Here is a 13,972-nt window from a genome sequence, read left to right as displayed (position 1 = left end):
TCCTTTGTTTTAAAGGACTGCAGAAAATTTCTCAATCAACTAAATGACAGACTTGGGGATAAAAAAAGGTAAGTTCTCTGCAGTGAACACAGAATGTAGTATATGGCCTGCTGGGCAGACCCAGTGATTGCATTTTTGGTTCCATATGTATAGGTTGCCAAACCTTTGGTTATGTGGTGTGTAAATTGCAACATGGGTATAAATGAGTGGCTAATAAATCCCTTTTACAAATCCTGGTATCTGCACTTATTTTGGTGGAAGAGAAAGCTTTCACATCTAAAAACCTGAATTCATTTATTGTGTGTTTAACTTCCTTTCTGAGCGTTGGTAATGAGGTTATGCTAGTCACATCACTTAATGCCCTCCTGAATTTTCTGTAGTATCTGGCTGATGAATCTTGCCCATATGCTCAGGGTTTAGCTGATCGCAATATTTGGGGTCAGGAAGGAATTTTCCTCCAGGGCAGATTGGAAGAAGCCCTGGAGGTTTTTCACCTTCCTCTGTAGCATGGGGCACGGGTCACTTGCTGGAGGATTCTCTGCTCCTTGAAGTCTTTAAACCACAATTTGTGGACTTCAATAGCACAGACATAGGTGAGAGGTTTTTTGCAGGAGTGGTGGGTGAAATTCTGTGGCCTGCATTGTGCAGGAGGTCAGACTAGGTCAGAAGGGACCATTATGATCATCTAAATATCTATGAAAGGTGCTAAGAAATGGCAGTGATGAGGGAGGTAGAAGAGCCTGAATAAGATAGAATAAAAGTCTGTTGCATAGATTTATAAAAGCTACCAATGAGTGAGAATCTGTTTGGTTCAGTTGGTCTCCTGTTAGTGCATAGTGGCTCCTATAAATTTATCTAGCCTTTTTCTCAGTCCAATGTTACACAACCAATGTGCTGAACTACTGATACTTCCCTTGGAAGATTATTTGTTTTCACAATTATTTGTTTGCACTGTGATAACTTATTCTTTTCTTTCATCTGTACTCATCAGTTAGTATTCTTTCCTTACTGCTGTTTAGAAAATGTGTGATCTGTGGGCCACCATTTCATTTATAAAGTACACATTTTAAAACGAACTCTGTAGAGCCCATCAGTGGGTCACCTTACGCTTGAAAATAAAGTATTAGAGTTGATCTTCTCTACTGACAGAATGAAGACACAATATCTGTATAGTATCTGCCTGAAAGGATATTGCAGATGCTTAAAGGAAAACAAACTTATGTGACTTCTAGAAAATTTAATCTTTTGATCAATAAGTCTAGAGAGACTTAACCTCTCATTCAGGTTTTTGGTTTTTCATTTAAATTCCCATTCTGACTTGTGTTCAGGAACAATTTATTATGTTCAAGTATGCTTCTTTTGCAGAGTTTATTCATTTCCCTGTATATCTGCTTTTGCTGACATGGAGGAGGTAAGTGTTTTTATGTCCTCTGATGCATTCCTTATACTGTTAGTACACGGTTTTAAAATGGACAAAATAACCTCATGTGATTAAAAGATATTTAGTTCTGCTGCATCCTACAACTGTGTGAAGGGCATGCTCCTGTACATTTGCTTTGCCAAACTGCTGTTTTACTTCTCTTTCCATTTTATTGGCAAGTTACCTACCATTTGTGTCAGCCAAACAATAAAGACACTGAATAGACTGGCTCTCTTAAAGACCATGAGATGGATCACCTGTTCCTGTAGAAAACACTAGGAAGGGAACAGGGAGGAAAACAGAGATTTCCCTTGTACAGTTCCTCCCAAAATGGGTGTCAAAGGGCAAGGTTTGCCTCTCTACTCCCACAGAACAGATCACAGGCTAGCAGCTCACCCTACAGATCCACATGAGGATCCTTGTATCATGGCTCAGTTTCACAGTTCTTTAATTATGTAAGTGAATGTTAAGTACTTGGCACTGTGCTCCTTAGGTTATCAAACTAACCTAAGTAACAGAAGTATTAGCCTCAAGAGGCTACCATCAGCTCTGCTTAATAAGTGCTGACAAATACATAGGACTTCCTAGAAGCTTGAACAAAACAATTGCACAGTATTTACTTCAATCAAGAGTAAACATTATTTTTCCTTGGCTAATGTACAGTAATTTTCTGGTTCTGCTAGTGTTGTAAGTCAGTTACAGGCTAGTAGTTCATCTCTTCATACCATTTAGAAACAAATGTAAGTGTTCATAATAAAGATAATTCAAGTCTAGTTAAGCTAGTTAACACAGTTGAGAACAACAGTACTGTGTTTTTTGTATGGGTTCTTCTGGAAATAATGGCAATGGCTGTTCTATTTCTTAAGGTGAAGAAGCCATCAGATGAGAAACTGGAGGAGTTTTGGATTGACTTCAATGTTGGAAGTCAGTGTGTGTCTTTCTACATAGACAGCACTGAGGTAAACATATCTTCTGATTACTTTTTGATTAAGCTAAAATACTTGAAGAGAATTCACTCCCAAATCCCTTTTTTTAGGGTGCTCTTTGGGATTCAGTGAGACTGCCAACAGAAACGGTCAGTAGTTACAGTCTGAGAGGTAAGGTCACCCAAAGGATGTTATCTTTACAATCAAAAGTAGCCAAAAGAAACTGCAGGTTTATATTAATACCTTACACTGAACTTCCAAGAAGCATCCAAAAGGATCACAGTTGCCAAGTGTAGTCAGCTTCGAACATGTGAAAATTTGCAACATAATTTGAGGTTGACAGTCTAAGTCATAAAACTTTCATGGTGTTTTGGGGTTTATATTATGCAATATATTTAAATAAGAATTGAAATAAAGTTCAATCCACTCCTGTAGTAACAAATAGCATATTTTTGAAATAACTTTAAGTATTCTGCATATACACAAATGTCTGCTGTTATGAATACCTATCATGAAAATGTATTATCTTCCCCATGGACCCAAAGTAATGCTAACTGAAGTCAATGGAAAGAGACTCACTGGGAGGGAGAATGGGCCCTGAAAGGCTTTTTTCTAAGGCTAACCTAGCAAAGGGTACTTTTTAGGGATGTATGAGATTCTGTCTAACATGGCTAAAATAGAGATCAAATATGTGCCAGGACTGTGAAGCAATAAATACTAATTTAGGCCTCCCCCTACTCCCATAAATGTAATTGGCGGTTCCCTCCCATCAGGGGCAAACATGGACCCTTAGGGGTAAAGACTCCTAGCTGTAATGGTGAAGTAGAAAGCCACAACCTAGCTGCTACAGTTTAGCTATGCAGGCAGCAAGACTGCAGAGACGGCTCATAGGGGGACTCTGTAACCTTCTGCATGGTATAGAATTTAGCTCCATGAGGGCTGTGTCATCTGAATGCACTGGTTGGTTTATGGAGAGGCCCAGGACGTGGTTATAGTCTTATTTGTACCCTGTAAAGAGAGGAGGATAAAACTCTGTGCATACTCAAAATTTTTGTACTTTTGAAAAGAGTGACTCCCTTGGTGTGGGAAATGGCATGCAAATTATTTCAGTGATATACTGCCACTTTCTGTGTAATTCTAAACCAGATTCTAATTTCCTTTTTAAAATAGAAGATAATGGAGAAAAGATGGTTAAAATTTACCTGAAGAACCCTACTATGATCAATGGCAAAGAAGTAACAAAAATCAAAATTCACTTCAATGCCAAATTTGATATTTTGAATACACTCAATGAAGTTCTGGGAGAAGACAAAATGATGGCAAGTATTAGTTTTTGGCTTTATTGTATAACCATTTACAGTCATAAGACTTTTTAACATCCTGGTTCACTTTTCAAATGTATTGGTTAAAAGTTTAACTAGTCCTGAAAGATCTCAGCTGTTAGATTTAACCAGAGAAGGAGAAAAATGTTTGTTTCCTGTTTTGATGCTATGAAAAATCTTTCAAGCCTTCTTAGTATACCATGCAGTCTTTTTCTTGTCTCCCCTACTGAGGCCAGATCTAAACTAAAAAGTTCTCCTGGCATAGATTTGTTGGTCAAGAGTATGGGGAAAACCCAAACATCCTAGCCAACATAGCTATGCCAGCAAAACCCTCAGTGTAGAGACTGCTAAATTGGCAGACAAACTCCTGTTGGCATACGCTATGCCTATGCTAGGGAGCTTTGCTGGAATAGCTATACCTGTCTAGTTACACCAGCAAAGCCTCTGTAGTATAGACTAGTTCTTAGTCTTCTACACTAGAAATTCAGGTTGTGTTTACCTAGTCTTCCACCAGAATATTGGACATGAACTCTAGTTAATGCTGCGGTGCAATACTGATGTCTGCTCTCTTATGGGTTTCTGTAATTAAATGTTCCTTCTCCTTCTAATATTCAGTGACTGTCCATATGTAAGTTAGATGCTGTGGCACTTTGACCAAAAGAGAAGATGTTCCTTGCCCCTTTCAAAAGTTTTTTTCTAATGCCCAAAAGAATGGCTGTGTTTAGAAGGTGAGGCCTTGAGCTACTACTAGCTGCCTAATAATGGGTTTGTTTACCTGCATAGTTGATTCAATGCAAGTATTTAAGTTTATCCTATTATTGCACTTTGAAGTACATCACTCCATTTAGATAAATGGGTAACCTAAAAATACAAATGTGTTTTCTTGTCAGCTCATAATGTAGAATGGACCATGACATGCACATTGGGAAAAGAGAAGCTTGTGGGTCCTGCAAAATTCAAATGTTCAGATGAAAGTAAAAAACTATGATCATACTCTGTAAACTAATGAAACACTATGGGCAAGGAAGAAAGAGAGACTGACTTTGTTTGTTTGGTCTTTTAAGTACTTGGGAGAAACTCTCATTATGGGACCCATGGAGGTGCCTAAATACTGAGGGAATAAAGATGTGTCGTAAATGATTTCAAAGTATTGACTACAGTAATACACTGAGAGCAAATACATTATATGTCATTAGCATTATTCAATGCTTTGTTACCTAAACATATTTCTGTACAGGAAATTGGGTTTCTTGGATAAAGAATTCTGGTTTGTTTGTTTGTTTATCTGTAAAAAAACAAACAGTAATTTAGATTAGTTTACCCCAACAGATCAAGACTGATAGAGAAGATCTCATCAGCACTGAGGAACAAACAAAGCAAAATGGAACATGTGAGTTTTTAAAAAACATAGATTTCCTGTAGCGGATGGAATTCTAAGAATTATGAATGACACCTGAAAACTGCATATTCTCCAGAAAGCATTAGCAGCTGTAGAGATTTTCATTTAAAGTAACTTTCTAGATATTTTCCATAGTGATTAGATCTTTAACAGTGGGAACTGAGGTACTGTTGCTGAAGTCATACAGCTGTGTTGAAGATGTCTCAAGACAAATAACATTTAATGAAGAGGGTGAAAATTGCAAACAGGATTTAGCAGCTGAAGTAGAATTTATGCCTTAAAAATATCTCTGGAAAATGGAAGACTCAGATATAAAGTCTAGGCATTAGTCTCTAAAAAGTAAGTTTTCTATGAAATGAGAAGACTGAGTAAAACTCCCAAAAGTTCACTTAGGTGACTTTGGAGGGTAAGTCCCAAAGCACCTCAAAAAGTTTTACCAAGTCATCTTCCATAAGAACACCAGCAAGTGCTTTTTGGGTTTCCTTTTGTTTCCAGAGTTGCAATGTTTTCTTGCAGTTCTTATGATTATGTTTTTTTTTCCTGCCTTGGAGACTTTTAATGATGCTGTGTCCAATTTATTTTCAAATTAAATCCTATTTCCAAACTTTGAAACTGAAAAATAAAGCATTCCTAATAAAATCTTAAAACTGTAGACCTTTTCATAACTCATGTTGAATATTGAACCCATGGGATGGTTACTTGTTTTGGCAAGTAAATCTGCCTCTTTTTGGTTTGTTTGTTTGTGTATTATAATATGGCCAAATTCAGAAATAATGCAAGTAGTTATACATTGGTAAATTGGGGCTTATCTCTTCTAGAAAACTAGGTCATGTTAAAAGACTACCTTGAAGTCATACTAACAAACACGTTAATCACATTTTTGCAGTCAATATTGACAGGGACAAACTACGTTTAACACTGTCGCACCTGGACTTGGGTAAAACCCCTAGTTTCTGTCGGGTACGCCACGACTAGTTGATAAGTTGTTACACATGACTTGTCCTTGTTCACACTAACTGCAAAGACTCCAACATGACCCAATTTTCTTAGAAAGACTAGACCTGGGCCCTGTCTTTATATGCTGCTGGGGCAGAATATTATCACTGCAGGAAGGTGTAAGACAAAGAAGGCACCACAGTTTTGTCTTTATCCTCTGGGCCTTTTCTCCTACAGTATCCTCTAATTACCACCATTCATGTGACTTCTGGATTTAATTGACAAAGCTTGCAGTAAATCTCTTAGGAAGCACTCTCCCTTTGGTGTACAGCATAAAGGCAACTCCCCACTTTCCTATTAGCTATGGCAATCCATTGATGCCACAATTAGAGCATCAGAAATGCCTAAGACAGCTACTCAACTACGTTTTCTAGTTCCAATTATCTGAGACAGTAACTAGCACTTGTTTAGTAGCTTTTTCCATGCCAACCTTACTGCCCCTAAATCAAGCTATTACTGAAGTTCCCCAAATTCAGTGGAGGCTCAGCTGTGTAAAGTGGACAGCAGGTAGATCAGAAGCTGCTGCTGTTCATTCTTTGTCCATCTGAAATATGCACAAAGGCGAACCTCCCCAAAATAGATACCCCTTGAAAGTATTTGATCACCCAGATGCTCCATGGAATGTATTTGTGGGGTTAATGGTAACTGCAGAATGTAGTTTTTTTTATATTTGCAGAATAATAGTGCGGAGAGGACCTAGTCATGATTTGTGGAGAAGGTTTTGGTCACATTACATGTTCATACAATGCACAGCAAATTATAGTCCCTACTCCAAAGAGTTTATAGCCCAATTAGGGACAAAGGTGTAGAACACAACAGAGAGGTAGCAGGGGGAACACAACATGAACCTAGTTGCTTCTACTGGCTACATGTTCAATGTGGAGGATTTGTATGATTTTGTTCAATATGATCTAGAAGGCTGTAGTGCTCTTCACATTTTGCTGGAAATATAGAAGGGGAAAAATCTATGTATTAAGAGATTCTTTCTCAAATTACTAAAAAGAAAAGGAGTACTTGTGGCACCTTAGAGACTAACCAATTTATTTGAGCATAAGCTTTCATGAGCTACAGCTCACTTCATCGGATACATACTGTGGAAAGTGTAGAAGATCTTTTATACACACAAAGCATAAAAAAATACCTCCCCCCCCACCCCACTCTCCTGCTGGCAATAGCTTATCTAAAGTGATCACTCTCCTTACAATGTGTATGATGATCTAGTTGGGCCATTTCCAGCACAAATCCAGGTTTTCTCACACTCTCTCTCTTCCCCCCCCCCCCCCCCAAACAGCAGGAGAGTGGGTTTGTGTGTGTGTTGGGTACACTTTCCACAGTATGCATCCGATGAAGTGAGCTGTAGCTCACGAAAGCTCATGCTCAAATAAATTGGTTAGTCTCTAAGGTGCCACAAGTACTCCTTTTCTTTTTGCGAATACAGACTAACATGGCTGTTACTCTGAAACCTTTCTCAAATTACTGTTTCACAGTAATAACTGGTGAATCCAGCTACTTACAGTGGAAGAAAGATTCTACAAACACTGAAAAAACAGATTCTTTATCTGACATCCTGACATCTCAATATAGTGATCAATCAGTAAGTATGAGTGATTGGAATCCTATGTAGAAATATAATAGTTTCTCCCTTCTTTTCATAGACATGGTGGATGGCACTTTCAAATGTGCTTCAGTGACTTAGACCTTTTAGAAAATTTTCCCCAGTCTTTTTCTAAGTCTCACAGCTATCGGGGAAAGGTAAAAATGTGTTTTCCCAAACTTTCAAAAAAAGATGCTAGACTTTACTGCCCAGGAATGTTTCAGTTCATAAGTTTAGCCATAATTCAGTCCCACAGACTAGCGCTTCCCCACCAAATGGAACAATACATTTTGAATATTCAAGAATGTTTCCTGGCCATACTTCTCTGGGAGTAGGAACATAAATGTTAGTGTCGTGCATATCATGTTGTTAATTTCATATCTCAAACCAGCATAAAACTAGTTCTGGTGTCACTATGAGCATGGGAAGCCAACAGACTGAAACCGAAGATGCTAAGCTAAGCCAAGGTCAGGCATGATTTCTTGTAGTTTATAAATATCATTCATGTATAACACTTAAGAAAGGGTTTGCTTTTGTAGACCTGCACAAATACGGTTTTATCTCTATTAAAATTTTCAGAGTGTGAAGCTGCAGTTTCCCAAACACTTTCAGCAAAAAAGTCTAAAACTCCATCACCTAAACTGAATGATAAAACCAGGTAAGCACTTTGGAGCTGCAAGATCTTGTCCAAAAAATTAAAATTTCCTTGGGGGGCTTTTGTATGTTTCTGTTTAACAAGCCATCCAGAACTTAGTTGTTACTAAGTCAAAACTGGTATTTACTACTGTAAACCTAGCCCTAAGGCATGGCTGCAGCCTTCTCCTTTTCTCTTCATAGTTATGAGTCCTGGATTTACCTATAAGGGTGCCTGGTGTCTCCACTCAAGGAAACCCCTCCTAGCTCAGAGAACACAGAGGGCTTATCCCTTGTGAAAATATTTCACACATTATCTCATACATAGGAGTATCAGTCAGAACACACAAATAAAACAGCTATCACAATTCCCAGAGTAATAAAACAGTAACTGGGGCTTTATTAGGTATGGGGCACTCAGAATAAGGGACCAGTGGCAAAGAGGATTAAGATAAGCACAAACCATAATACATAACTCTACCTCTCCCAACATTTACAGCCAGAAGAAACAATGCTGTGCTCCCTGCCAGAACATGCCTAGGCAAATACTGAATTTAGGCTCAATCTGTGATGAGCGGTGCAATGAGGATTCAGTGGCCATCTTAAAACAAAATAAACAAGGGTATTCTCACAAAGCATCCACACCAAGGATGGTAAGATCATCCTTGTGGCTCTCTGGTCTGGATTTCACTGCTGTTAGGTTGGTTCTTGGTAGCCAGACCATGATTTTCTTCAGCCTTCTAAGTTTCTGGTCTCTGCTGAGATGCTGTTCAATGTCCCAGGAATCCCAAAGGGTTTCTCTTAGTAAGGAGTGTGGAGAATAGAGGGGTCCTCCCTGGCTGTGATGTCTTTTTCCCTGCTACACACCAAACACAGCCAAAAACCAAACCCTTTGTCTCTGAGTTCTGGCTTCTGGTTGGTTGTGGTAATGTTGCTAGCCAGGTCTCTCTCTACCTTGGATCTTAGGCAATCTGGGTGACGGAATCCTGAGCCTCTGTAACCATTGCTGCTATAATCCAGGAGTGAGTCCCCCAGAGGGTATGGAAGGGGTTACACTACATTAATAGGAAAAAGGGTTGGAGTGGGGAGAAGCTGCCTAGTGATTATAAAACTTTTCTTCTATAATCAAAACTTCTGAGTGCTATTCCTGCTCTTCGTGGCTTGCTGTGACCTTAACTGCTGTCTTTTAATTTAACCAATCTGAAAAATTGGTCAAATACTTTGTATTATAGGGTTCACTTTTCTAATGTGCTCTGGGTTGTTTGGTTGTAAAGTAGCTATACAAAGAGTTTTATCTCTACCATGTAGTAGTCATGGCTCCAACCTTAGTGCCTAGTTATCTCCTCTTCCTTAACAGTAGTACAGAATTATACTTTCCTTATTACTAGTTTCAGCGTTGTTGGAACTGAACAGTTCTTTCCCCTCTTCCCCTGACCTTTATTGCATTGGAGTTAACTGGGCTATTGACTTACATTACCTTCATATTGTTTTAATTGGCTTTAAATTGATGGTAGTTTAGAACTGTTTTCTTACCCTTTCCTTCCATTGTTTATAGTGAACCACCCATAGAAGAACATCCAGATATACAGGTTGTAGAAGAATATTCCCTAGAGGTAGGTATGTCTGTCTTTGGGGCACAGTTTACATGCAAAATTTTTGTTCAAATGCTTTTTTCTTTTCTGCACAATAGAACAACTAAATTAGAACACTGCAAATATTGATTACGTACTGAGACAGAACAGTCTTCTGTGTTTGTACAGTATTTGCCACAATGGTAACCACGCCCGTGACTGGGGCTCCTAAGTGTTCCCACAAGGCAAATAATAAACTATTGCCTCATGGTCTGCTCTTCCACCCTTGTAATGTGGGGGAGAAATAATAATAAACAACCTAGAAACCTTAGCCAGAATCTTCAAACAAAAATGCCTAAAATAAGGTACCTCAGCAGAAATAGCCTGATGTCTTTTCAGAAGGATTTGAACACCTGGACACCTAAATAAAAGTGATATTTGATTTGAGGTCCATTTTCAGCACCTATGAAAATTCAACCTACTGTAACTGGTGCCTGGCCTCGGGTGCCCAGGTACCATGAAAGAAACTTTTACTTTTGTCTTTTCTGGGCAGACAAGGCCAAAACTTTCATGACTGTACCTATCCTGTGAATGAGTTAAAGATTTTAAGTATTCAGTCTTCTCTGTCCCCCTTCTGGTTGTTCCCTTACTGGTCCACCCCTTCCCTAACTTCTGGGTATAAAGTATTACAGAACATGGTATTATGGTGGATTATGATATTAATTAGTTTTGGAGTGATTCTATGAACTAATATGGATGGGTGTGTCTATTTTCAGTTGCAACATATTGAGTAAATAGCTTTACTCTGTGCGCCATAGTTTTAAATCCTGTAACCTCCTTTCTTTTAGGCTGATGAATGGGAGAAGAAAAATAGAAGAACAAGCTTGAGCAAACAAATAGAAGCAAAGTACAGTATATGAGTCTTGAACGTGTACTAAACCTTGGTGCACTGTAGCTTAAATTTTCTAGCATTCGTGTTCAGTGTTAAAAACTGATTTAAGTAAAAAATGCTTCTCGGCTGCTCTCGGCTAAAATCAAGTGTAAACTGACTGACTAGAGCAGCCATGCCCTCTAGTGATATTTTCCAGTATAGCAATTAATCAGTCTGGTTGAGGTTACCAGTGCTTCAGAGGAGGATCCATTCCTACACTGCCAATAACATACAAGAGCTAACTGATCTGCCACAGAGGAAATTTCTTCTTGACTCCCACTGATTATATTTATGCCCTGAAAGAGGAAGACTGGTGGCCTCTGTAAATTTACTTTAGTATGGCTGCCAGTGACTTAATTTGCAAATGTCTAATCTGCTCTGAAATTAAGTTATCTGACATCATATAGTAACGAGTTCCATCGATAATTTTTTTGCATGTATTATATAGTGGTTTTTTTTTATATTTTAAACTTGAAAACACTAGACTGATGGTATAATTAGGTTTTGGAGGGGTCTGTCTAGCTTTTGAGTGATCCCTTCAGGGACCCAGGAAGCAGAGGATAGCCAGAGTGCCATGCTTTAACACCATGCTCCTGAGCTGCTCCCCGTGCCACGGCAACAACACAACACCACTCTGTGAGCCACCGGATTAAAATCCGGTTGTTTTGGATTCTAAAGGCATACATGGACTACTTCATGGTCTGCTGTAGCAAAGGATGCTGACTGCCATTTTCTAGACTAGTTAGTTAAAAGTGAAACTTGGAGAAATTCTTCTAAAAGGCTGAGAGGTAATGGGTTTCAGAGTAGCAGCCATGTTAGTATGTATCCGCAAAAAGAACAGGAGGACTTGTAGCACCTTAGAGACTAACAAATTTATTTGAGCATAAGCTTTTGTGAGCTACAGTTAAGCTACCTTCATCATAATGGGGTTTAGCTGACTGGCTCCATTTAGTGGGTTTAGACAATCACTCACACATGAAGACAATAGAAAATGAAAGCATTTAGTTGCTTCTTTCAAATACATCTATTTTCTCTAAAATCTGAATATAATCTTTTTAGTGTCTACATCTCTGAGAGCCATACCACTATAAACTCAGGCATTATTGGCTTGAGTCTGCAGGCAGAAAAACAGCAAGGAAGAAACCATTGCTAAAGCTTATCCATCCATATGACTGGGTGTTGTTTCAAACACAATTTATACCATTTAAACTATGGAAACAATTTACTGCTGCTTGTAGGGACAGCAACTTCCCTCACAAAGTTCTCCACAGTATCTGGGTGTTCTTTTTGTGTCCTTAGGTGATGTGTCTATGCTTCATATGTATAACGCTTGTCAGATTCTTATTTGTTCTAGTAACACTGAGAATTGTTGTTGTCCTTAAAATTAGGATGATATTGAGGTTTACACTGCAGATAGCTAAAAATGTGGCAGTTTCAATCCCCAAGTGTTCAAAAATCAGATGTCAAACAAACAAAAAAAGAACTTAGCTGAATTTTTGAATTGGTTGTGGATGGAAACTGAATAATTGACATAGAAAATGTTTGGTTTAAAACATAGAAATCTTAGTGAATATTTGAATTTGTCACAACAGGTGCCTCCTGTTGAGAAAGGGGTTGACTTCACAGACATTAGGAATGGAGAAGATGAAATACTAGGCTGTCTAGCCCTCCGTCACTCTGCCACTGCAGGATTGCTCCACTCTAGTGTTCTATCCAATGCAGTTCTAAAAGCAAAGCAGCTTCCATCTTTCCTGTTGGGAATCCGCAGCATGGGAGAAAGGACCTAGTTCTGTGTGTGCACCACTCTTCCACTGTTAAACAGAAGAGTAGAATACACAGCCATTTTGACAGCTAATTTTTACAGTGGTGCTGAATCTCAGAAACACTGATTTTACACACTCTTACTAATGTTGGGGAAATATGAGGCCTATTTCAAGATGCGATATAGAGATGTGACTAGAGAGCAACCATTAAGAGGTGACGTTTTCAGAAGTGGCTAGGGAAAAGGTCCCTTTGAAAGCCTCTTGGGTTCTTTTCAAAATCCCATCAGCATACACTAGTGATATTTTTTTCTTGCCTTTCTCTACTATTATTGATGGCTTTTGGGGAGCAGAGAGATACCTAATTTACATATTGTAACATGCTAGGTTGGCTTAAAGGACCTATAAAAGATGCAAAATTGTCTTGAACTTACTTTCTAAGGAAAAAAGGCATGAGAACCAAACACAAGAAAAGTATAGTGATAAGGAGGAAGGGATAAGTGCTTGCTTAGACTGTTGTTAATGCATCTTGGTAAGTTTTAGATACATGAACTCTGTGTATAATATTAATGATAAATATTGTAAATGGCTGCAGTTTTTTTCAGCACTCTATTTTTAGTGAAGTTATGCAGGTTGAGTGTTCTTTCATAATTGTATGCCAGAAACATTTCACATATTAAGTACATTTTGCTTTGCAGGATGAATTCCTATGACTTTGAAAATTCATCTGACTCTCTGAATTATGAGAAGGTAAAGTTTGGGGAAAATATTGGCATAGAAACGAAAACCATCACATTTGCTTTATATTCAACAACCAGTTGACAGTAATAAGTTTCAACAGGCTGCGTCTCTTAACTGCAGATGAAGTGAAAAGTTTTTCTGAGAGGGTTGAAATTGATCCTATAAGCTAGGAACAAACGATGATAGATATGGATGAAAACGAGATGTGAGACTCATGTCTCATTTCATAGGATTGGACGCAAAAGCTTGTGCTTCTATCTGAAGGAGTAGTCCTAATGTGTTGCAGGTTGTAGTGGATGTAATATGGTGCAGCCATTTGAGTCCATACCATCAAGTTTGTTTTCCTTACCAACGGACAGTAACTTGATTCAAATGAGGTTGAGAATATCTTGCTGTGTTTAAATAGTCAATTTTTTCCCCTTGCCTGGATAGAGAGGATGAACTAAAGTCAGTGGTTCTCAGCTGCTTTCATATCATGACTCCATGTTACAACAGAAGGTTTTGGGATCCCGGTTTTGCCATAGAGAAATGGAAGGTGGTCATATCTCACAGGCTGAGAAACCCCAAATAAGTCAATAATTGAGAAGACATTCTTCATTATAAAATAGGTGTCAGACTTAAGCCTGAAACTTGTCAAGAACTTTAATGAAAGCCAAAAAGTTGCATGAATGGTCTAGGT

General features: G+C 38.5%; 1 protein-coding gene across 1 annotated transcript in view; it reads left to right on the top strand.

Moving 5' to 3' along the window:
- The window catches only part of SYCP2L (synaptonemal complex protein 2 like), a 53,634-nt gene that overhangs the window by 15,170 nt on the left and 24,492 nt on the right, over positions 1-13,972 (top strand). The window contains exons 11-22 of the mRNA XM_077808700.1: positions 16-68; positions 1,366-1,411; positions 2,287-2,379; positions 2,457-2,517; positions 3,517-3,665; positions 4,998-5,058; positions 7,551-7,657; positions 8,049-8,124; positions 8,237-8,315; positions 9,846-9,903; positions 10,710-10,768; positions 13,251-13,302. Coding sequence (XP_077664826.1) covers positions 16-68; positions 1,366-1,411; positions 2,287-2,379; positions 2,457-2,517; positions 3,517-3,665; positions 4,998-5,058; positions 7,551-7,657; positions 8,049-8,124; positions 8,237-8,315; positions 9,846-9,903; positions 10,710-10,768; positions 13,251-13,302 — 894 coding nt within the window. The remainder of the gene's footprint in view (positions 1-15; positions 69-1,365; positions 1,412-2,286; positions 2,380-2,456; positions 2,518-3,516; positions 3,666-4,997; positions 5,059-7,550; positions 7,658-8,048; positions 8,125-8,236; positions 8,316-9,845; positions 9,904-10,709; positions 10,769-13,250; positions 13,303-13,972) is intronic.

Source organism: Eretmochelys imbricata, chromosome 2 (genome assembly GCF_965152235.1).
Source record: "Eretmochelys imbricata isolate rEreImb1 chromosome 2, rEreImb1.hap1, whole genome shotgun sequence".
NCBI classification, from domain to species: Eukaryota; Metazoa; Chordata; order Testudines; family Cheloniidae; genus Eretmochelys; species Eretmochelys imbricata.
This window is presented reverse-complemented; position numbering and strand designations above follow the sequence as displayed.